General features: G+C 37.3%; 1 protein-coding gene across 1 annotated transcript in view; it reads left to right on the plus strand.

Annotated features, from left to right (window-relative positions):
- The window catches only part of LOC106882839 (adhesion G protein-coupled receptor B2), an 88,472-nt gene that overhangs the window by 52,816 nt on the left and 11,018 nt on the right, over nt 1–24,638 (plus strand). Inside the window, exons 3-6 of the mRNA XM_089342004.1 lie at nt 12,643–12,725; nt 16,339–16,506; nt 19,882–20,055; nt 21,297–21,461. Of these exons, the coding sequence (XP_089198130.1) occupies nt 12,643–12,725; nt 16,339–16,506; nt 19,882–20,055; nt 21,297–21,461 (590 nt within the window). The remainder of the gene's footprint in view (nt 1–12,642; nt 12,726–16,338; nt 16,507–19,881; nt 20,056–21,296; nt 21,462–24,638) is intronic.

Below are 24,638 nucleotides of genomic sequence, written 5' to 3' on the forward strand. Positions count from 1 at the left end.
AGAAATTCAAAGCTGAAAACCATTTCAAAGAAAGACTCCGAAACAGATTTTTCTGTGAATGTTTCCAGTTTTACAAAGAATTATTGAAGAATTTCAATATTGCATTAAAACGTGCACCAACAATAGCATGTTAAGGTGTACATTGTGGTGTACTGTGTCAATGGTGCAGTTTTATAGCATGATGTTAGTAATGCAGCATGGTGCGCGTTGCCAATAATGCAGTTTGCTGCATGATGTCAGGAATAGAGTCAAATAAATGGCAATAATAATAATAATAATAATAATGGTTTCAAATTTTGTCACAAGGGCAGCAGTTTTGGTAGGAGGAGACCTGAAGACAGAAACCTTTGTCTTTTTGCTCAGCCACCAGCAGTGCTGGACACCCTTGTTCATTGAGTCCACAACTGCATCGACATGTTTTTAAGACTTTGGACTTGCTGCTAATGCCACTGTTATTACTCAGCTGAGATAAGTGAAATGGTGTGGTCAACACACACACACGGACGTATGTATATATATGTGGGGGGGGGGGTATATATCTATATGTGTGTGTGTGTGTATAAATATGTGTAGTTATGGATATAAACACGTGTGTATATGTGTGTGTATAAATGGGTGTATATAAATGTATGTGTGTGTGTATATATATAAATATGTGTCTATATATATATATAAATGTATGTGTGTATATATGTGTGTGTGTATATATATATATATATAAATGTATACATGTGTATATACATATATAAATGTATGTGTATGTATATGTGTGTATATATATGTATAGATAGATACATATATATAAATGTGTGTGTATATATATATATATATATATATATATATATATATATATATATAAAAATATGTGTTTGTGTATAAATATTCATATGAATATGTATTAATATTTCACATAGGCATAGTGAAACTAATAACGTGGTGTAGGACTCAATACACGTATGTTTCAGTGCAAAGTGTTGGCTGAGTATAGAGCAGTTAGAAGAAAGAGAGAGAGAAAGTGAAAGAGAGACTACTAAAATCATTTGTTCCTTTCTCATCTCCCTTTCTTATATCTGAATATATACATGTGTGTGTGTGTGTCCTATTTTTAACTTGTCTCCTTATGTTATTTCCCACCCTAAAAGTCTGTAGATAAAAAACAACTAAATCACAACAAACTCCTCAATAAACGAAAACCCCACCATTTCAGACATTTCATTCACATGGATTAACTGTTACACCCCCACCCACTACCAGTGGCCTTGCTTTTCCCAGATCCAACCCTGTTTCCCAGTTTTGTAAACTCAATATATAATCCTCACCATTTTTTTTTGTGTTTCTAAATATTCCTTTCTCGTTATTCCTGTAGCAATAAAAGAAAGCATTATTATTGAGGCAGCGAGCTGGCAATGGTGTCAGGGAAAGTGTGTAGCGGCATTTCTTCTGAAACTTTATATCATGAGTTCAAATTCTGCCAAGGCCAACTTTACCTTTCATCCTTTTGGGGTTGATGAAATAAATACGAATTGAGTGCTGGGGTCAGCTAGCCCCTTCCCCCCAAATTTCACACCTTGTGCCCATATTTAGAAAGGATTATTATTATTATTATTGCTAAGGCAGCATGCTATCAGAATCATTAGCGCTATTTTGTCTGTCTTTCACATTCCGAGTTCAAATTCCACTGAAGTCAACTTTACCTTTCATCCTTTCGGGGTCAATAAATTAAGACCTACCCCCAACCCTGAACTTGCTGGCCCCCATACCCAAATTTGAAACTATTATCATCATTATTATTATTATGAATAATGGAGCAGGCCAAATCAGGCCCTGTGCTGGTGACACGTAAAAGGCACCCTGTGCTGGTGACACGTAAAAGGCACCCTGTGCTGGTGACACGTAAAAGGCACCCTGTGCCAGTGTCATGTAATTGGCACCCATGCCACTGGCAGGTAAAAAGTCCCCACTCCACCCTTGGAGTGGTTGGCTTTAGGAAGGACATCCAATCATGGAGATCAGGCCAAAAATAGACTGGAATCTGGTACAGGTCTCTGGTTTACCAATTCCAGTCAGACCGTATAACCCATGCCAGCATGGAAAATAGGCATTAAATGGTAATGATGATGGTGATGAATGGGTGGATTGGCCAAATCATTAGAACATAGGACGAAATACCTTGTGGTGTTAGTTCCAACTTGTGATGTTCCGAGATCAAATTCCTTCATGATCAACTTTACCATTCCTCTCTCTCTCTGGAGCTGATCGAATAAAGTACCAATCAGACACCGGGGATCAACATAATCAACTTGCCCCTCTCTCTCCCACCAAACGACCCTTCCCCACCAAACGACCCTTCCCCACCAAACGACCCTTCCCCACCAAACCACCCTTCTGCCAAAATTACTGGCCTTGGGCCAAAATTTGTAATCATTATCATCATCATGGAGACATTATCATGCACACACACACACACACACACACACACATTCAGAAATGAATTGATTATTATAACGTATGGAAACTCTGTGTTTGCTCTTTGTGTGTTATACGTCCAAAAATAAGCAGTAACGACCCAAAAATGGCAACAAAGAAGAAAAGAAAAAAACAACCAAAAAGTGAAAAATAAAAGAAAAACAAAAAAAAAACCAATATTGATTTCCAATATCTTCTTCAATGGAAAGAAGCGATTGATTTTTCTTTTTTTTTTGTAGGGTTGAGTGTTAAATCAATGTAAATAGTATGTCATTGTAATTGACCCCAGTATATGTCTGGTATTCAGTGTATTGTAGCTGCTAGGAGTGGAAAAGGAAAGTTGGACATCAAGCTTTGTGAGACCAGGAAGGATGTAGCACGATATATTTAGTCTGACACTCCACTGACTTGGTCAATTTAGTGTCTTGAAGTGCAGTAAACAGGAAAGAGATTCATAATTAAATTGGCTAATTGGCCTGTTGGTCAGTTGGATGAATGGTTGGTCAGTTGGTTAACTGGTTGGTTAACTTGTTGGTCAGTCATTCAGTTGGTTAACTTGTTGGTCAAGCAATTAGTCAGTCATTCAGTTGGTTAACTGGTTGGTCAAGCAATTGGTCAGTCATTCAGTTGGTTAACTTGTTGGTCAGTCATTCAGTTGGTTAACTTGTTGGTCAGGCAATTAGTCGGTCATTCAGTTGGTTAACTGGTTGGTCAAGCAATTGGTCAGTTGGCTGGTTGGCCGGTTGCATGCTTGGTCAGTTGGTTCACTGATCGGTTGTTCGACTGGCTGAGTAATTTGTTAAGCCCCAGATCAAACCAGACTAGACAGACCCATGGTCAAACATGTCCTGGCGATCAGTCTCCTCTATTTTCTAAATCTCAAGGGCTACACTTTCTAATATCCTCTCCTAAATATTGAGTTTAGGTTTTTGATCTGGGTTGAAGATGGCTGCTATTTCTGTTAGGACAAGCAACCACATAGAGGGCTCTTGAATTTGCTTGGGGTTTCATTTATTTGCAATACAGCCGGTCTCTTCTTCATACAACACGATCTAGCAAAAGCCTAAATCTGTGTATCCTTTAATCCTGTAATGATTAATCATCATCATATTCACCATCACCATCATCATGGCTGCTTTTTAAGTGCCACCAGCATGAGGGCCAGTCAGGCAGTACTGGCATTGACCACACTCAAATGGTGGTCAAGCAGTGGTGGGGGACAAACACATAGACAAAAACACACACACATACATACATACATACATACATACATACATATATGTATATATAACAAATAATAAATGAGTATATGCATATATACGTACAAGTATGTGCATACCTACATCTACCTGTATATATAGGTGCATATCTGGGTACAGCACGTTGCAAACAAAACGTAGACAAAAAAATAATAATAACCAGAGTACAGAAAACACACAGGCCACATAGAGAACATTTTCCTTCATCAGCTGCTGCCATTCTAACACAGGCGTTTCGAAGAGTTAGGGCAGGACGCATCGTTAAAATGGCTCTTCCAGGGACCACAAATTAAATTTGTACCATGGAGGAATGTAGTGGTGGACAGAAAACAAGACAGGAAAACAAATGGAAAAGGCTATACGGCCAGACGTGAAAAATTATGTGTATATTGAACGCTATATATATATATATATATATATATATATATATATATATATATATTCACACACAAAAGAAGCTCTAACACAAACCTGGAAGTACGTATAATACTACCACCGGATAGTACAGGGTGAGCTTTATACTGTCCTCAACTACATTCTTAACAGCATATACCATAACTATATATTTATACACAAACACACACACATTGGGCTTCTTTCAGTTTCCTTATTTTTTTTTTATTGCCCACAAGGGGCTAAACATAGAGGGGACAAACAAGGACAGACAAAGGGATTAAATCGATTCCATTGACCCCAGTGCATAACTCGTACTTAATTTATCGACCCCGAAAGGATGAAAGGCAAAGTCGACCTCGGTGGAATTTGAACTCAGAACGTAACGGCAGATGAAATACTGCTAAGCATTTCGTCCGGCGTGCTAACGTTTCTGCCAGCTCGCTGCCTTTTCTTTCAGTTTCCGTCTACCAAATCCACTTACGAGGCTTCGGTCAACCCTAGGCTATAGTGAAAGACATTCATCCAAGGTACCATGCAGTGGAACTGAACCCAGGATCATGTGGCTGAAAAGCAAACTTCTTACCACACAGCCACGCATGTGACTGTAGAAGTCGAACTTGACAAAACTGAAAATTTAGACAAGCTCAAACAATTCTTTATGCCTGAATGACATAACGTACAAATAATTATAAATATTTGACAGTTCTTTTAAAATCATAAACGTTTATCTAAAATTTCATGAATGCAAGAAACTTGATCTTTTTCTTCTTCTTTATCTTTTTGTTTCAATATGTAACCTTAAATAAACTAGGAAAGAAAAAAGAACAATAATTTCGTATTTATTTTTGTTCAGTATATTTGATAATCTAGACATAATAGGGTTAATAGCTTTTAAAATAGATGGAGAAACTGATAGCAGAGTTGTGAAACTTGATCAAGGATACAGTTCAATGCTTAAAGATTTATCTTGATATTTTTTTTGTTAATTTTCTTCCTGTCTTCCTCTGTGATTAACTTGGATCAATATTTTTGTTACATGATAACTGAATTTTTCCTGAATATGAGAAAGACATTGTAACAATGAGACAGACAGCATGACATATTTCTCATTCTCTGATTGTGTTCTAGTCTAGAAAATGGCTTCTTTGAATCCGTTGCTTAAAAGTTTTCTTTGAAAATTTTTCTTGCAAGTGTTATACAAAAGTCTTATCCAAAAGTGTTATCTGAAAGTTATCTAAAAGTATTAGAATGACTATGTTATCCCAGTGTTATCCACAAGTCTTAACTGAAACCATTACCAAGTATGTTAAGTATTGCAGTGTTCCTCAAAGGTGTTTTCCTTAGGTGTTACCCAAAAGGGCTGAGTGTTATAGTGTCCATCAGAAGTGTTGTGGCTGTGCTTCCAAACCACATGATTCTGGGTTCAGTCCCACTGTGTGGCTTCTTGGGCAAGTGTCTTCTGCCACAGCCTCGAGACAACCAAAGCCTTGTGAGTGGATTTGGTAGATAGAAAATGCAAAGAAGCCTGTCATATATATATGTGTGTGTGTTCGTCTGTCCTGTATCACCGCTTCACAACCAGTATTCGTGTATTTATGACCCCCATAACTTAGCAGTTCAACAAAAGACACCAATAGGATAAGTACCTAGCTTCAAGAAAAAAAAATAAACTACTGCGGTTGATTTGTTCAACTAAAATCCAATAAAGCAGTGCTCCAGCATGGCCGCAGAATTATGACTGAAACAAGCAGGAAACAAAAAAAGTGTTATCCAAATAGCATTACCCACAAGTGACACTTGTGAGGAACTTTGTTTTGAAAACATTATTTAAAAGTTTTCCTCCAAAATTCCATTCTAAATCTACTCAAGAGATGAAATTCTTTGAAACAGTTTTCTCTTTGAAAACAGATGAAAGACACACTCTAAGAACCATCTTCGTCCCATATACATCGCAAACCTGCCCCCCCCCCCGCAAATCCTTGCACTTTCCAAAATATTCTACATCGACAGTAATCTTCGTTTATTATAAGTTATATCAATCTTTTCCTTTCTTTTGTTCCTTCCAATTATTTTCCTTTAAATATTTTTTTACAACTTTTTTTTTCTTTCAATACAATATTTATGTTTTGCCCTTCCAGATTACAAAATTTTCTTTTTTTTCTTTTCATTCACAAAAACAAATTATCTTCTTGTTTAAGATATTTCTTCTTTTAAACACATTCCTCAACATATTTCATTATTCATTAAATTTCTTCAAATATTTTCCAGTTCTTCTCCATTTGTCTGTTGCATGTTCATATTATTATTATCATCATCATCATCATCATCATCATCATCATCATTATCATCATCGTTGTTATTGCCGACATATTACTGTCTCTAATTCCTGCCAGTGCCATTGTTAATCTATCCATTAGCTCTGAAGAGACTCCGATAAGGAGAGCAACAGATGTTAAAGCAACAGAGATACTTTTTCTGTAATACAGAGGAATAACATTCACAAAGTCAAACGCTCGAATATCCAAACACACACACACACACACAGAACTCTGCTTCTCTCTCTCTCTCTCTCTCTTCACATATATACAATCAGATATTTTAAATACATATTTAAATACATACTTATAGATAAATCCACACACATATGTACACACGTGTGTGTGTATATATGTATGAATGTATATGCATGTGTATATGTTAGTGTACATGTGTGTATGTATATGTGTGTGTGTATATGTTAGTGTACATGTGTGTATGTATATGTGTGTGTATGTATATGTGTGTGTATGTATATATGTGTGTGTATATGTTAGTGTACATGTGTGTATGTATATATGTGTGTGTATATGTTAGTGTACATGTGTGTGTATGTATATATGTGTGTATATATGTATATACATATGTGGAGTGGATATGTGTTTGTGTGTAAACTGATACATACACCCACACACATTTTCTCATACATACACAAATACATATATGCACATATATACACCTATGCATATATATACACACATGCACATACACACACACACATGCACATACACACACATATACACATATATGCACATATACACACATATACACATATATGCACATACACACACATATACACATGTACACGCACATACATATATGCACACACACATATACACGCACATATGCACATACACACATACACATGCACACACACATATATGCACATACACACACATATATATAGCACAACTCACAAGAGATCGCTGCCAATATCTAGCCGAGTTCTTTGGATGGATTTTTTTTCTCTTTTTTTTTTCTTTTCATTTTTTGTTCTTCTTCTTTCTCTCTTTCTTTATTTATTTAATTTATATTTTGGAACCCTTCAAAGCTGTTTCTCATGCTTCAGGGAACATCATATGTAGCTGAGCAATTTGTAATAGAAACACAACGAGAGAAATAAAGAAGAAAAAAAACAACAGCACAAACATATCAGAAAAACACAATTACAATAACTACACAAACAACATACAACGAAAAAAGAAAAGAAAAAAAAATACACATAACAGAACAGGAACAAATGCAAGGAATTATGGTTAATCTGTAATTGACAACAGCAACAACAAGATGATAAACATCAACAATTGTACCAATAACAACAACAACAACAGCTGTAATAAGAAAAATAGCACAACAACGACAAGAACAAGATTTCTTTTAGTTTTGGGAAATAAGCTCAATAGAATCAGAAATTTAAACTATATTCACCAAATATTGCAGTGTGCTAAATATAATAATGATGGGTGGTGGTGATGGTGATAAGGGTTGTGGTGGTGGTGGTGGTGGTGGTAGGGGTGGTGGCAGTGGTGGTGATAGGAGCAGAAGGAGTAGTGGTGGTGGGAGGAGGATTTTGGGTGGTTATTGTGACAGTGTACTGCACACTACACTGCTACACTCACACACACACACACACATACCAACCACACTACTACATCCCAGACAGCTTTAACTCTACCACCACTGCTGCTGCTGCGCAAGTACACTGTTTCACATTACACTGTGGCTTAGTGGTTCAGGTATTCGGCTCACAATCACAAGATCATAAGTTCAATTCCCAGTGGTGCACTGTGTCCTTGAGCAAGACACTTTATTTCACGTTGCTCCAGTCCACTCAGCAACCAAAAATGAGTAGTAGCTGTATTTCAAAGGGCCACTCCTTGTCACATTCCGTATCACACTAAATCTCCCTAAGAACTACATTAAGGGTACACATGTCTGTGGAATGCTCAGCCACTTGCATCTTAATTTCACAAGGAAGCTGTTCCAGTTGATCGGATCAACTGGAACCCTTGTCATCATAACCAACAGAGTGCTTATCTACAAACTACACCTTTAAGAACTTTTAGTCAAATGAATTGACCCTGGTTCCTTTTTATTTTTATTAAGCCTGGTACTTATTCTATCAGATCTCTTTTGCCAAGCTGCTAAGTTACAGGGATGTAAACACACCAACATCGGTTGTCAAGCAGTGGTGGGGGACAAATACAAACACACACACACACACACACCGAGCTTCTTTCAGTTTCCGTCTACCAAATCTACTCACAAGGCTTTGGTTGGCCTGAGGCTATAGTAGAGGACACTTGCCCAAAGTGCCACACAGTGGGACTGAACCCAGAACCATGTGGTTGAGAAGCAAGCTCCTTACCACACATCATCATCATCATCATCATCTAATGTTTGTATATGGGTTGGATGGGTCACCAAAGTATGAGTCCTTCAGAATTTACTATTATCACTACTTCAGCCCTTTTGCTCCTTAAGGAGCATAGGCCACCGACATTCTACCATTCTTGACTCAGGACTGTCTTTTCCGTTTCTCTGTTATTGGATCCCTGTTTTCTCTGTTCTGCCTCAGTATCCAGCCTCCAGTTAATTTTAGGGTGTCTAATGCCTGTTTTCCATGCTGGCATGGATTGGACTGTTTCTACAGCTGGATGGCCCTTCCTAACACCAACACTTTGGCCTGGTTTCTACAGCCGGATGGCCCTTCCTAGCACCAATAGTTCGACCTGGTTTCTACAGCCGGATGGCCCTTCCTAGCACCAATAGTTTGACCTGGTTTCTACAGCCGGATGGCCCTTCCTAGCACCAATAGTTTGATCTGGTTTCTACAGCTGGATGGCCCTTCCTAACACCAGCACTTTGACCTGGTTTCTACAGCCGGATGGCCCTTCCTAAGGCCAACACTTTGACCTGGTTTCTACAGCCAGATGGCCCTTCCTAACACCAACCACTTTACCAAGTGTACTGGGTGGTGTTTTTTGCATAGCACTGGTACCAGCAGGGTCACCAAGTGACTTGCAAGTCAAAACTTCCCTGACTGAATGATCTTACAAGGTACTTGGTGACTTCACTGGTGTCTATACATACATATATATATATATACACACACACACACACACACACACACACACGTACATGCATGCTCCCACGCCCTCCCAGCACTCATTTCTATTCAGTATGTAATAATGTCAACTGAACTTGGATCTCTGTTACTAAAGACAGCTGTAAACAATGATAACACGTCATTGCATTCAGTCTCTGTTGAACTTTCTTCAACATTTCAACACAAAACAGGCCATTCCTCCCCCCTACGGTCCACCCCTCCCACCTCTTTCTCTGTATATCTCCCCCTATACTGTCTCTAGCAAGCACACACATTCACAAACGCACATACACACACACTCGCACATACATTCACACACACACTCACACATACATTCACACACTCACATTCATACACTCACATTCACATACACACACACATACATACATGTTCACACACACATACACACGCATTCTCACACACACACACACACATACTCGCACACACATACACACACTCGCACACATTCAAGGTGGTTTGCCTTTTAAAACAACTCTAGTGAAGCGTGAACTGACTCAGCAATCAATTGAGGCAGAACCGTTAGCATGTTGAGCAAAACGTTTTGTGGCATTTTAAGTCTCTACGTTTTGAGTTCAAATTCCACTGAGGTTGACTTTGCCTTTCATCCTTTCACGGTCAATAAAATAAGTCCCAGATCAGTACTGGGGTCAACATAATCAACTATTGCTCTCCAGCAAAGTCTCAGGCCTTGTGCCTATAGTAAAAAGGATTATAATTTATTACCACTTTATTATTTGCTAAGGCAGAGGTATTGTTTTCAGTTGTGTTTGTTTGTTTGTCCGTGGACAAGATATCTCAAGAAGCGCTTGAAGGATTCGGATGAAACTTTCAGGGATGTTTAGAGTCGGGACTAGCATGAACTGATTAGATTTTGGATCGATCCAGTACTGGACAAGGATTCTGGATTATCTTTCCTGTTTTTTACTTAATTTTTGAGAGCAGTCAGGTTCATTTTTAGTTTCCTCGTTTGTGAGAGCAGTCGAGTTTATTTCAGATATTCCCATTTTAAAAATCATCTCTGGTTAATAGTTGAGAGGACGTTGGTGTTGCCTTGGCGGAGGTTTGCACTCTCTAAGTGCTCTTATTATTATTATTATTATTATTATCATTATTATTATTATCATTATTATTATTATTATTAACACTGACAAAGGTGGCGAGCTGGCATTTTGTCTGTCTTTGCATTTTGAGTTCAAATCCTGACAAGGTTCACTTTGCCTTTTATCCTCTCGAGTTCTATAAAATAAGTACCAGTTGAATACTGGGGTCAATGTAATCAACACACTCCTTCCCCCAAAATCGCTACCCTTGTGGCAAAATTTGAAACCATTATCATCATTATTATTATTATTATTTTCGAGTGAGATTGTTGCCAGTGCCCCTGGGCTGGCTTGTGCGGGTGGCACATAAAAGACACCATTTCGAGCGTGGCCGTTTTCGTGCGGGTGACACGTAAAAGCACCCACTACACTCTCTGAGTGGTTGGCGTTAGGAAGGGCATCCAGCTGTAGAAACTCTGCCAAATTAGATTGGAGCCTGGTGTAGCCATCCGGTTTCACCAGTCCTCAGTCAAATCGTCCAAGCATGGAAAGCGGACGTTAAACGATGATGATTATTATTATTATTATTATACACTAGTGGGGACCCAAGAAAATTTCATGGAATTAATGGTAAACTTATTGGTTTATTTCTGAAAACTTTATCCCAAAAACCTGAAAGCGTGGCCTGTGTTGTGTCTGTATGGAAAGATAGTCACTCATCTGCTGCTCATTGAAGAAGGAAAGAAATTGGAACAGGATGTTTATTTAACCCTTTTCTTACTGTATTTATTTTGTGATGCTCTGTGTTTCTTTCAATTAATTTTAAATATAACAAAGAATTTAGTAAAATAACTTAATTATCGTTAAGCTAGTGTTAGGAACATAAATTGTGACTAAGGTTTGGTGGAAGATTTTAATTCAGAACTTTTGAAAACAAGACATTTGTAGTTCAGAGCCAGAACTGGTTTCAGCTGAGTTGGTAACGAAAGGGTTAATGTACTTTATATATTCACTTTATAGATTTTATGCACAATTTTATAGACTTAGTACACAGCACTCATAAAAATAAATATTTACTCTTATTTTTCCATTTTTCTCGTAAACAAACAAAAAATATCCCGTACATATGATACAACCTTTAGTTTGTCATGTAAATAAATGTGAATGTTTCACAGAATATTGCACTTAAGCGTAAGCGTCAAGTGATATAAAAATCTTAGTTCTATTAAAAACAAATACACTTTTCACTATCCAGTCATCACTACCACCACCACCATCATCATCATCATCATCATCTCGCTCTCTCTCTCTCTTTATCCTCACCATCAGAACATCCCTCTGCTAAGATTATTATGCTCCCCCTACCTCACATCATGGATGCTTCTCTCTCTCATTTTTTTTCTCTCTCCGTCTTTTTCTCTTTCTCTCTTTCTCTCACTCTCTGCTTTATCCTCGTTTTCTTTCTCCTCTCTTTCCTTTCTGCTCACCATGACACACAAACACACATACATATACATATATACGACGGGCTTCTTTCAGTTTCCGTCTACCAAATTCACTCACAAGGCTTTGGTCGGCCCGAGGCTATAGTAGAAGATACTTGCCCAAGGTGCCACGCAGTGGGACTGAACCCGGAACCATGTGGTTGGTAAGCAAGCTACTTACCACACAGCCACTCCTGTGCCTACAGGAGTGTATACATATTTATGTATGAGTGTATGTGTATACATACACACACACACACACACACACAGTGTGTTCAGACCCCACACTAATATAGATAACAATGTTCATACAAACACAACCACAAATATCTCCTCTCCAAAATAGCACCCTTATTACCTGCAGTTCAACCCCTATCTCAGGTGTGTAAACGAGCTTCTCTGCTCTGGGGCCCCTTATATGACTACATAACACCTGACTTGCTTTTTTTCTCTTTCTGTTGAGATGTTCTGTGTTCATACTGATGTTAACATTGATGATGATAATGATGGTGTATCTTAATTTCTTCTAATATTTCTCTGTTATTTTCCAGTATCACCACTCCCACCATGACCACCTCCTCCTACCAAATGGATACTAAATTATTACTCTTCCTACTTCTTTTAATACCCCCTGGTAAGTAATTAAACCGTTTTTTTTGTTCATAATTAATCCCAAACATATTCCAGCATTCACTAACAAAGTCACATGACTTCCTATTAGTTTTGTTTTTCTTTTTTTTTTTGATCTTGTGTTGTTTTTGTTGTTCTTTGCTTTTTGTTGCATATTTTGTTTGTTTACTTTGCATATTTTGTTTAGAATCTTCTGTCATCATTTTAGCTTATGTTATTTCTGCTGAACTTCTGCTGTTACATAACAAACTTTATGCAAACAAAACATCTCTCATATCATTCGCATGTGTACATATAAATACAGACATTCCTTCACACACACACACACACACACACACATGAATATATAGATACACCCACGCACACAAACATAGACACACATACATAAATACATTATCAGCACAAGTGTACGTATATAAACACACAGTCGCATGTTTACCCACATACATAAAACAGAAATACACACATACATACAAATGCACCCACATTTATATATATATATATATATATATATATATATATATATATATATATATATATATATATATGTATATATATATATACACACACACACAACACATTCTACACATCTTTATACACACTCTCAGTTTCACCATCACACACCATCGCACATCTGCAACAAGCTGCATGAAGTCCTCTACATCCACTGCTTCTCATTTCACTGTCCGCATAAGCATCTTCTACACACCACATATATACACCTTTATATATACATACTGTTATACACTATCACACGTTTTATAAACTCTACATGTATACACCCTGCCATACATATCACATATACACACCATATATACATTTATATATCATTACATAATATACACCCATTGCCTGTAGTCTTGTGTATATACACCATTAAATCTTCTTGAAGGGATGTTAACATTTCTTTTTCTTATACATACATACATACACACACACTACTGTACATCACATATTTTATACACACTACAAATATTATACACACTGCATGTAGTCCTCAACATTGACTGTCTGTCCACACAGTATTCCATGTTATACACCCACTGCTTGTTGTCCTCTATATACACTGGTCTATACATCCTCACACAATTTCTGTACGCAACATACAGGCTTCTACACACCTTGTTATCTATACCTATACGTCTCTATACACCCACACACATCTTCAATATACAACATAAATATATATATATATACATTGTCAATAATTCTTGAGCAAAGCACTTCATTTCACGTTGCCCTGCATTCACCTCAACATCTGACATGTGGTTACACCCTCCACCTGTTCAGGCAACACCGATTTGATGGACAGAGCATGTATATATATATATATATATATACCTCCCTCTGCATCCCACATCCGATCCGACACTCACTGCCTGTAATCCTGCGTATATATACGGCCCTGCACTCCTATATACACATCCTGACACAATTTCAATACGCAGCATACAGACCTCTACATCTTCCAGTAAGTCCCTATATACACGACTATACATTAGTTACTATACACCTGCCTCACACGCCTTCAATGCACCACATATATACACCTCTACTTCGTAAACTCACTACCTGCTATCCTATATATATATATACATATATATACACACACACACACACACACACACACACACACACACACACACACTACCATACTCTATCACAGATCTTCAATGCCCAGTATATCAACCTCTACATCTGTCTGCATTCGTCTATATACACTCACCCATGCTACGAATAATCGGCTACACTCACTGACATGTTTCCCTACAATACTATTACATGACTATGTCTAATAAGTACTCTGTCTTGTCTTCTATATATGTAAGTATACACCACCTTGCACAACCTTACACATCGTATAATCATATATATATATATATATGTATATACACACGCATACATATATATATATATATATATATACATTCCTCTGGTCTACAATGTTCGTAGACAACTTTTGCTAATCGTACACTCGTCACAGTCTGCCACAGACGGGCATTATTGCTTCCATGTTATAGAATCTCTTTTCTAATTAACATTGGTGTAGACTTCTGGCAAGGGAGGGGGGGAGAGAATGAGTGAGTGTGTGTGTGTGTGTGTGTGTGTGTGAGATATCGAGATCAAGAGATGAAGCGAAGAGAAAAATAAGTCATAGACGAATACACAACCGTTGAATGTAGCTTGTTAAGATTTTTGACTGATGCTTGTGTGTCTATGTGTGTATTTATATATGTATATATAGATATATATATATATATGTGTGTGTGTGTGTGTGTGTGTATGGATATGCATGAATGATTGTATTTGAGCTAACATACAAAATATAGATGCATGTTTACATAGATACACACATGTATATGCATGCATAGGTGCACGTATGCATACTTACACATACATACGTGCACATGTATACATACATACACACACTAACGCACCTCTATACGCGCATATTTCTATTTCTTTCCAGTCGGTTGGGGTGTGGCCTACCCCAAACTTGTTACCCACCCCTGCTGGGACTCCTGATAGTGTGTTGTTAGTAAACACTAATAACTGGCTGATTGCCCATTCACCAAAGCACTTCACTGTTTTGTCCCGTTCGCGTCCTCCCCGTACAATCTCTCTCTCTCTCCATCTCTCTCTCTTTCTCTCCCTTCGTCTCTCTTTCTTTCTCTTTCCCCTCGTCTCTCTCGCTTTCCCTTCGTCTTTCTCTCCCTGTCTCTCTCTCTCTCTCTCTCCCTTCGTCTCTCTCTCTCTCTCTTTCTCTCCCTTCGTCTCTCTCTCTCTCTTTCTCTCCCTTCGTCTCTCTCTGTCTCTTTCTCTATTCCTTTGTCTTTCTCTCCCCTCCTCTCTCCTGACTTCTTTGCTCCTCTCAAACCTACTCATCTCTCTCCCTCGCCAGAAACTTCTCTAACCACCACACCCATTCCTTCTTCCCCACACCATTATCCCTCCAGAATTCTGCTTCCCTACTCATCTACATTCCCCCCCCCCCCTCCCGCAAAGGCTTAAACTGAACACCATCAATACAAACTCCAGCAGTTCTGATTGTGTTGAGGACGAGGAGGCAAGATTGCAACAAGCCACAGGAGCAGACACAACTGTGAATCCACTTCCTAACCATATGGCTCTAGGTTCAATTCCACCATGTGGCATCTTGGATAAGTGTCTTCAGGTCTCGTGTCATGTTGACCGATTCTTTAGTATTTGGAAAAAGTTTGTAAAAAGTGTGGGTATGTGCGTGTGAGTTAAGAATCTCACTCTCTGACCGCATGGTTTCAGGTTCAGTCCCACAGCATGGCACCTCAGGTAAGGGTCATTTACTAGAGCTCCAAGCCAATGAATGCTTTGCAAGTGAATTTGAGAATTTGGTAGACGGAAACTGTGTGGAAGCCTGTTGTGTGTGCGTATGTATGTAGGTGTGGCACTTGTCTAAGGTATCACACAGTAGGGCTGAACCTGGAACCATGTGGTTAGGAAGCAATCTTCTTACCACAGCCATGCCTACAGCTCAAGAAAAACGAAAACTCTCTCTTTGTGCCGTCCTGAGTGTCATGTGACTTTCTTTTCTCAATTTCTTATAATTATTTATATGGATTTTTTTTTTCTTTTTTCAGTGCTGTCAGTTGTGATGACATGGGGTCCTTGGGGATCTCTTTCTGGCTGCTCGAAGACTTGTGGATTTGGCACTGAAGAAAGGACACGCTATGTTGTCGTCGACGGCAGGGAGGACGAGGAGAAAAAAGAAACTCAAATATCTCAATGTTATCTTACACACTGTCCTGGTTAGTAACTCCTCTTTTGTTACACTACCAACATATCTCTACCATGCATCACCATCCCTCTATGCCTTAGGTCACCATCTCTGTTCATTTTAACCAAATGTCCCTCTCTGAATTATGCCACCACCTCTGTCCCTTTTAACCAAATGTCCCTCTTTGCTTTATATCACCACCTTTGTCCCCTTTTTAACCCTTTAGCATTCAGATCATGCCGTCAATGTTTATTTATTCACATTGTTTTGAATTAATCTCGTATTATCTTGTAGCTTTGAGATATCAACGATGTAGTTGTCTATTTTAAGAATGACATTGCAAGGTAGGTGTGAGAGGCCAGATCTGGCCAGTTTGAACATAAAGCAGGTAGAATATTTTGGGCCGGATATGGCTGGTTTAAACACTAAAGGGTTAACCAATACCCCTCTCTGAATTATATCACCATCTCGGTCCCTTTTAGCCAATATCCTCTTTGCCTTATATCCCTATCTCTGCAACACACTACTAGATAACTACCATTAACCCTAATGGGCATCGTGTTGTGCAATGGAGAGGACATGTCCTCTAGTGGGGACCATGGAGTATAGTGAGAAGGGCATTTGGGAAAACATGTAGCTGTCATATAGTGTAATATAATGGGACATGATACTGATATGTGAGATGAACAATAACATGTTCTATGTTACCCTAGGTTAACTAATATACCTACTTCTTCTATAAACTGGCCCTCCTTTGGTTATGACGACGAGGGTTCCACTTGATTTGATCCATGGAACAACTTGCTTGTAAACTCAATGTGCAAGTGGTCGAGCACTTCACAAACATGCATACCCTTAATGTAATTCTCAGGGGGATTCTGCATGACACAGAACATGACAAAGCTGACCCCTTTGTAATTACAGGTACAAATCATTTTTGCCAGATGAGTGGACTGGAGTAACAAGAAATAAAGTGTCTTGTTCAATGACTCAGCACTGACAGGAATTGAACTCATGGCTTTATGCTTGTATACCAAATATCTTAACCACTAAGCCACACACCTTCACTACCTCTTCTATAATATTATTCTAGGTTAACAAGTGACATCTCATTAGTTAACCTAGGATAACACTGTAGAACAGTTAGAAATGTCATAACGTCTCTATTATCCTAGGTTAAACAGGGTTTATAATTGCCTTTATATTGTTAACCCTAATTTAACTATAGATTTTCATGTGAAATATTTCATTCCTAAACTCATTTCTTGTGTCATCCGAGGTTAACATTAAAAAACAGACATGTTATAACCTTTCTATTGTTAACCTAGGTTAATGAATGTGACAACTTCCCATCTCCCATCGCATAGCAACAACTATAGCTACATATATTTCAATAATAATGATAATAATAATAATAATAATGATAATAAATCTCTTTATGACTGTTTTCATATTCCAAAATATAATACTTGTGACATTTGTTAATATCCAGTGAACGAGATTACAGATGATGCCAAAACGGCAAATAAAATAAATAAATTGGTTAATTACCTGAGAATTTCTCAGAGATTTGTGTTCAGGTGTGAAAGGATAATGATTCTACTTATGGTATTTCTTGAAACCTGAGAAGAAATTCCTGTAATTGATAAAAGAAATTATTTCGGTAGCTCAGGTGCAAGGCAGCAAAATCTCGCTATTAATTGCAACAGCACTAACAGAGTAAGTTTTTTGTTCTGTTTTTTGTTTTCTTTATATGTATATATTCTTAGATTTTTTTGATTTTTTTTTTTTGTTTGGTATTTTGATAAATTTGAGAATTTTTACATCTTTAAAAGCTTCTCAAAATCCACAATCTCAGATTTGCGTACTGTTTATTATCTCTGCACTCAATTTGACAGTTAAAGGCAAGGAAATGATGGCTTAAGATTGTAAAGAAGAGGAGAAAATTAATTGAAGCCATCATCATCATCATTAAATGTCTGTCTTCTGTGCTGGCATGGGTAGGATGGATTCATAGGAACTGGCAGTCGTCAAGTAACTGCACAGAGTTCTGCTGTCTGCTTTGGCATGGTTTCTATGGTTGGATACTCTTCCTAACACCAACCATTTCACAGTGTGTTCTGGGTGCTTTTTATGGGGCACCAAGTAACTTGTGAGACAAGGATCCCCTCAACTGAGAGGGGGAGTAGTATTGAGGGGGGTCGTGCCAGGTAATGAAAAATAGATGATAAAAGGGATGGAAAAAAGTGTCTTATTATAGAGAAGATACATGGCAACCCCAGTCAGAGAGAGAGGAGTGTTTAACAGAAAGTTTGTTCATTTTGTGTTTTAATATTTAATGGGCTGGCTGTTGTGTTTTAATGGGCTGGCTTTTGTATTTTAATGGGTTGACATTTGTATTTAATGATTTAAAGTATTGGCATCATCTGCATTGTCTGGCGATGAACGAAAGTCAGGAAAAAACTCCATCTTTGGTGGAGAAATCTTCTATTTTCAACTTGATTTCCTTCATCGATGCTTTGGCACATTACACAAAGACACTCAGGTATCAACTGATGATGGTCATATGCATGTACAATTTTTGAAGCATCAAATGATGACATCTGCTGTTTTAAGGGTTAAGGTAGCTGTGAAGCTGTCACTTGGGTGCAGATTTTAGGTGCAGGTGTGGCTGTGTGGTAAGAAGTTTGCTTTCCAACCTCATGGTTCTGAGTTCAGCTCCACTGTGTGCCGCCTTGGGCAAATGTTTTCTACTATAGCCTCAGGCTGACCAAAGCTTTGTGAGTGGATTTGGTAGATGGAAACTGAAAGAAGCCCATCATATATACATGTGTGTGTGTGAGTGTAAAGATAAGATCCAAGGATCAAAGTGTAGAAAGTTAGTAAGCTTCAAGCAATCCATAGAAGATATGAAAAAACAATTTTCAGGAAAAATAGTGGTTTATTGGAGCAGAAGGTTGTGAATTTTTCCTGTATTGAGGTTTGTAAACTTGATGTAATCAAAGAATCCTTGGTCTGAAGACTAGTCACAGTCTACTTTCATTTGGATAATTACTACTTCCGAGGTTCTGCTAGCTATGAAACATTTGTAGCCTGGATTTTTATCTACTCCATTCCCTAATTCTTGGATATATATGTGCGTGTGAGTGTCTTGTGTGTCCCCGACTAGCACTTGACAACTGGTGTTGGTGTGTTTACATCCCCATATCACTAGAGGCTGATAGGAAAAGGACCAAGCTTAAAAAAATTAAGTACCTGTTTGACTAAAACGTTTCAAGGCAGAGCCCCAGCATGGCCACAATCTTATGACAAACAATTACAAAAAGCATAAAAGAATAATTCACTGAATTAACCCATTCCTTTAATAATGTTTTCTTTTTTTATATATGTATATATATTCCCACAGTTGATGGCAATTGGACTTTATGGAGTGGATGGTCAGTATGTACCAAGAACTGTGGTCCAGTCGGTGTCCAGAAACGAGTAAGGCTCTGTTCCGCACCATATCCTAGCTATGAAGGTAAAGATTGTACGGGACCTTCATCAGAAACTAAACCCTGTGAAAATGAACCATGTCCCAGTAAGTTGACAAAGAATTCTAAACCGTTTTCAGCGTTTTCTTTCACTTTTTCCTTTTTTTAATTTCTCACTGCCCTTTTTTCTGCTGATATCAGATGATGGGGCAAGGCACTGAGTTGGGGAAATTTTCAGCTAGCTCCTTACGATGTACTTGGTTGCATTTCATTCATCTGTCTTTACGTTCTGAGTTCAAATTCTGCCGAGGTCGACTTTGCCTTTTATCCCTTCGGGGTCGATTAAACAAGTACCAGTTAAGTGCTGGGGTCAGTGTAATCTACTAGCTCCCTCCCTTCAAATTTCAGGCTTTGTGACTATAGAAGAAAGGATTATCATCATCATCAAGGCAGCAAGCTGGGTGAAATGCTTAGACATTTCGTCTATCTTTATATTCTGAGTTCAAATTCCACTAAAATCAACTTTGGCTTTCATCCTTTTTTGAGGTTGATAGATTAAGTACCAGTTACGCACTGGGGTTGATTTCATTAACTTATCCCCTCCCACCAAATTTCGGGCTTTGTGCCTATAGTAGAAAGGATTACTATTATTATTACTAAGATGGTGAGCTGGCAGAATCGTTAGGACACCTAGCAAAATGCTTGGCAGTATTTTACCTGCTGCTATGTTCTGAGGTTCAAATTCCACCATGGTTGACTTTGCCTTAAATCCTTTCAGGGTCGATAAATTAAGCACCAGTGAAATACTGTGACTTACCCCCTCTCCATAAATTTCAGGCCTTGTGCCTATCATAGCAAAGATTATTATTATTACTACTACTACTACATAAAGTGGGGAGCTGGCAGAATTGTTAGCACGCTAGATGAAATGCCTGGTGGTATTTTGTCTGCCATTATGTTCTGAGTTCAAACTCTGCTGAGGTCAGTTTTGCCTTTCATATTTTCAGGGTCGATAAATTAAGTACCAGTGAAACACTGGGGTTGATGTAATCGACTGCCCCCCCTTCCCCAAAATCTGAGGCCTTGTCCCTTTACTAGAAATGATTAGTATTATCTAACCTGTAACCATCCTTACCAGCAACATGATTGTTGCTGTTGTCTTCAAAGCCATCCTCACTTATCATTGTTATTATCGTGAGAACCATCATCATCATGATCATTACCATCACTAAACCAACCTCCACCACCACAACCTTTCACTGCCACCACCATCCTTTTTCCAAGATCTAAAAACTCCCACCCATTCAAATACTTACCTTCTTTTCTTCTTCTTTGTTTCGTTTTCCAGAAATTCCTCCAGACTTTGACATCAGTGTGTGTAAAAAAGAAAATAAAAGTATATTTATATGTAAGAGTGAGACTCATTGTATTCCGATGACAGAACGGTGTGATAAAAAACTACATTGCAACGATGGAAGCGATGAACTCAGGTGTTGGTTAAAATCTCAAAGTGGTAAGATTCCTGCAAGTCTTTGCACTTTGCTTCTTCTTTCTGCAGCCTTATTTTCTCTTTGTTTATGATTGTTATTATGATTGGTGACATGCAAGGGAGGATCTGTTTCACCCACCTAGGCATGGCAAAATATTTGTTGAAATTCGTGTGTGTTCAAATATACATACATATATATGTATATATGGAGTCAACTTGCCATATAACAGCTGTTTGGAAATCTGTTGTCATACATATATATAAAAAAAGAAAAGAAAATGGAGATTAGGAAGTTAATAATTGTTTATTATTGGTCTTCTTCACTTACAGCTGTTTCAATTAATGCTCAATAAACATTAAATTTACATTTATGTGACATGAACACAATATCATTAGAGGAAAAAAGATAACATCCAAATGTAAATTTAATGTTTACTGAGCATTAATTGAAACAGCTGTAAGTGAAGATGACCAATAATAAACAATTATTAACTTCTTAATCTCCATTTTCTTTTCTTCTTTTAAATGAATATAAACTATATATTTTAGTATACACCCATTAGTTTTAGGAAATTCATTCCCCCACCCAAATACTAGGTATTGAAGCAGTATTTCCTTGAATGAAACCATCCCTCCATGAGATTTACATATCCTCTAATTAAATTTAATAATTATATATTTTTTTTCTCACTCTACATACATGTATGAGAAATTATGATAAACACAAGTGTATATCATTTGTGTATGTGTGTATGTATGTATATATATATATATATATATATATATATATATAGTAAGTGTATAGCAAGTTTATGCATATAGACATCTATCTAACAATATATTTGATTATAATCCACCATGCACACACACATACATAACTACCTGTCTATCTATCTATCTTTCTTACTAATCATATATACACACAGATATGCCAGTAATTGGTTCCAAGACATGTGACCTAACTTGAAAAACAACACAAAAAAACAAAACATGTTTTAAAAATTTATTAGCCAAAGTGTTTTGGTGAATGGTTTTATTCTCACAAGTATTTCATTTCATTTTCCACTTCAGTATGCGTTTTTAAGTGTTTTATTAAAAAAAAAAAAAAAAAATGTTTTTAAATATGTTCACTGGAACCAACATAAAGTTAAATAAATTGACAGAAGTTTAGGTTTATTTTTTTAATTTCTTGAAAACAAAAACAAAGTCAAAAAACAACACAGCTTGAGATATGCCTCTGTGTGTGTTTGTATGTGTATATATATATACATATATATATATTGGATCATCCCATAAATAATGTGTTTTTTTAACTGAATGAACTTAAAGCCGGAGGGGATAAACTACCTGAATCAACTTGCTATAAAAGCAGATAATAATTTTACCTTGTCCTTATTCTTAGTGCAAGTTTTAAAGAGTGCAGTTCAATTTAAACAGTTGTTTTTTTTCGAAGCTATAATGGAAGTGACAAGGGAGCATATTCAGCATATTTTGCTTTATGAGTTCAATAAAGGCAACAACGCAACGGAAAGTGTGAGGAATATTAATGCAGTATATGGGGATCGGACAATAAGTGTAAGCCTGTGTCAATGGTGGTTCCAGAAATTCCAAGTCGGAAACTACAGCCAAGAAGACAAGCCTTGTCTTGGAAGATCTGCAGAGCTCAATGAGGAGGTTCTGCAAACCCTGATGGAACAAAATCTCATCGTAATTGATGAGGAACTAGCAGAGAAGCTTGGATTTGGTCAATCAACCATTCATCGACTGCTGTGCTTGAAGAAAAACGACCATCTTTGGTTTCAAGACGAAAGGTGTTCTTCCATCAGGATAATACTCAGCCACATACAGCAAGGATGACATTGCAAAGGCTGGAACAGTTTGAATAGGAAACGATGCCCTACCCACCATATTTGACAGACATTGCCCAATCTCATTATCATTTATTCTGCAGTCTTTAAAATCATTTGGATGGAAAAAATATGAATTCTGTAGACGAGGTCAGAACAGTACTGGAGGTGTATTTTTCATCACAGACAAGTGAATTTTGGAAGACGGGCTTTGCAAGTCTACAAGATAGATGGAAGAGCATTGTAGAAAATGAAGGAGAGTTTATTTTAGATTAAAAAAGAAATTTGTTTATCTAAATTTTGAAAAATAAAAGTACAAAAAACCACATTATTTATGGGATGACCCAATATATATATATATATATATATCTATATACACACACACACACACGATAGTTTTCCGCCTACAATCAAAATGTATGATAGCATGAAATTGTAACCTAGTAATGATTAGCACAAATGAAACTAGGTTGACTATGTAAATATTTTATTTCATACATATATAGGAAAATTGAAAATGGAAACAAATGCTCAAGATGTTATTAAATCATTTATATCTTCACACAGATACATATTGTCCAATATAAAATTTCTGTGCACTTTCCTTCTTGTTACATTTTCACTACAATTCACCACATGCAAAAAAAAAAAATATTTTATCAAAACTTTTCACATACAATCATCATTTAATGTCTGTTTTCCATGCTGGCATGGGTTGGATGGTTCAACATAGAACTGGACTGAACCTGAAACCAAGTGGTTGAAAAGCAAGCTTCTTAAACCACACAGCCACTTAACCACTTTACATTTTTCTTTTTTTCCAATTAACTCCATCTCAAACGACAAGCCGATACCTCTCCAATATTTCTTCCTCATCGTTCCATTTGCGCATTCTACCCTATCTACTTCATTGATTCCTAGCTATTTCCTAAGCCAGTGTTTTGGCCTGATTCCATTATCTCTCCGTTTTCTTTACCTAACACGATATTAGTGATCTTAATTAATTTTTTCCCCTCTTCAAGGTGGCCTTGGCACATTTGTTTTTTTTTCCCTAATATCATAAATTAATGTTATATAACTTCCTAATTCTATTGTTCGATTCTGTGTGTTCTGAAGATGCAGTGGTTGCATTTTATGTTTCCATCATTGCTAACACAGAACTTGGATCCTATTCTTTTTTTAGAATACATCAGAAATGATTTCTTTGTCATTATTGTTATTATTATTATTGTTGTTATTATTATTGTTGTTATTATTGAGCTGGCAGAATCGTTAGCATGCCAGGCAAGATGCTTAGCAGCATTTCATCCAACCTGACGTTCTGTGTTCAAATTCCACCAAAGTCGACTTTACT

Source organism: Octopus bimaculoides, chromosome 25 (genome assembly GCF_046866305.1).
Source record: "Octopus bimaculoides isolate indiv1 chromosome 25, ASM4686630v1, whole genome shotgun sequence".
In the NCBI taxonomy this organism is placed as follows: Eukaryota; Metazoa; Mollusca; class Cephalopoda; order Octopoda; family Octopodidae; genus Octopus; species Octopus bimaculoides.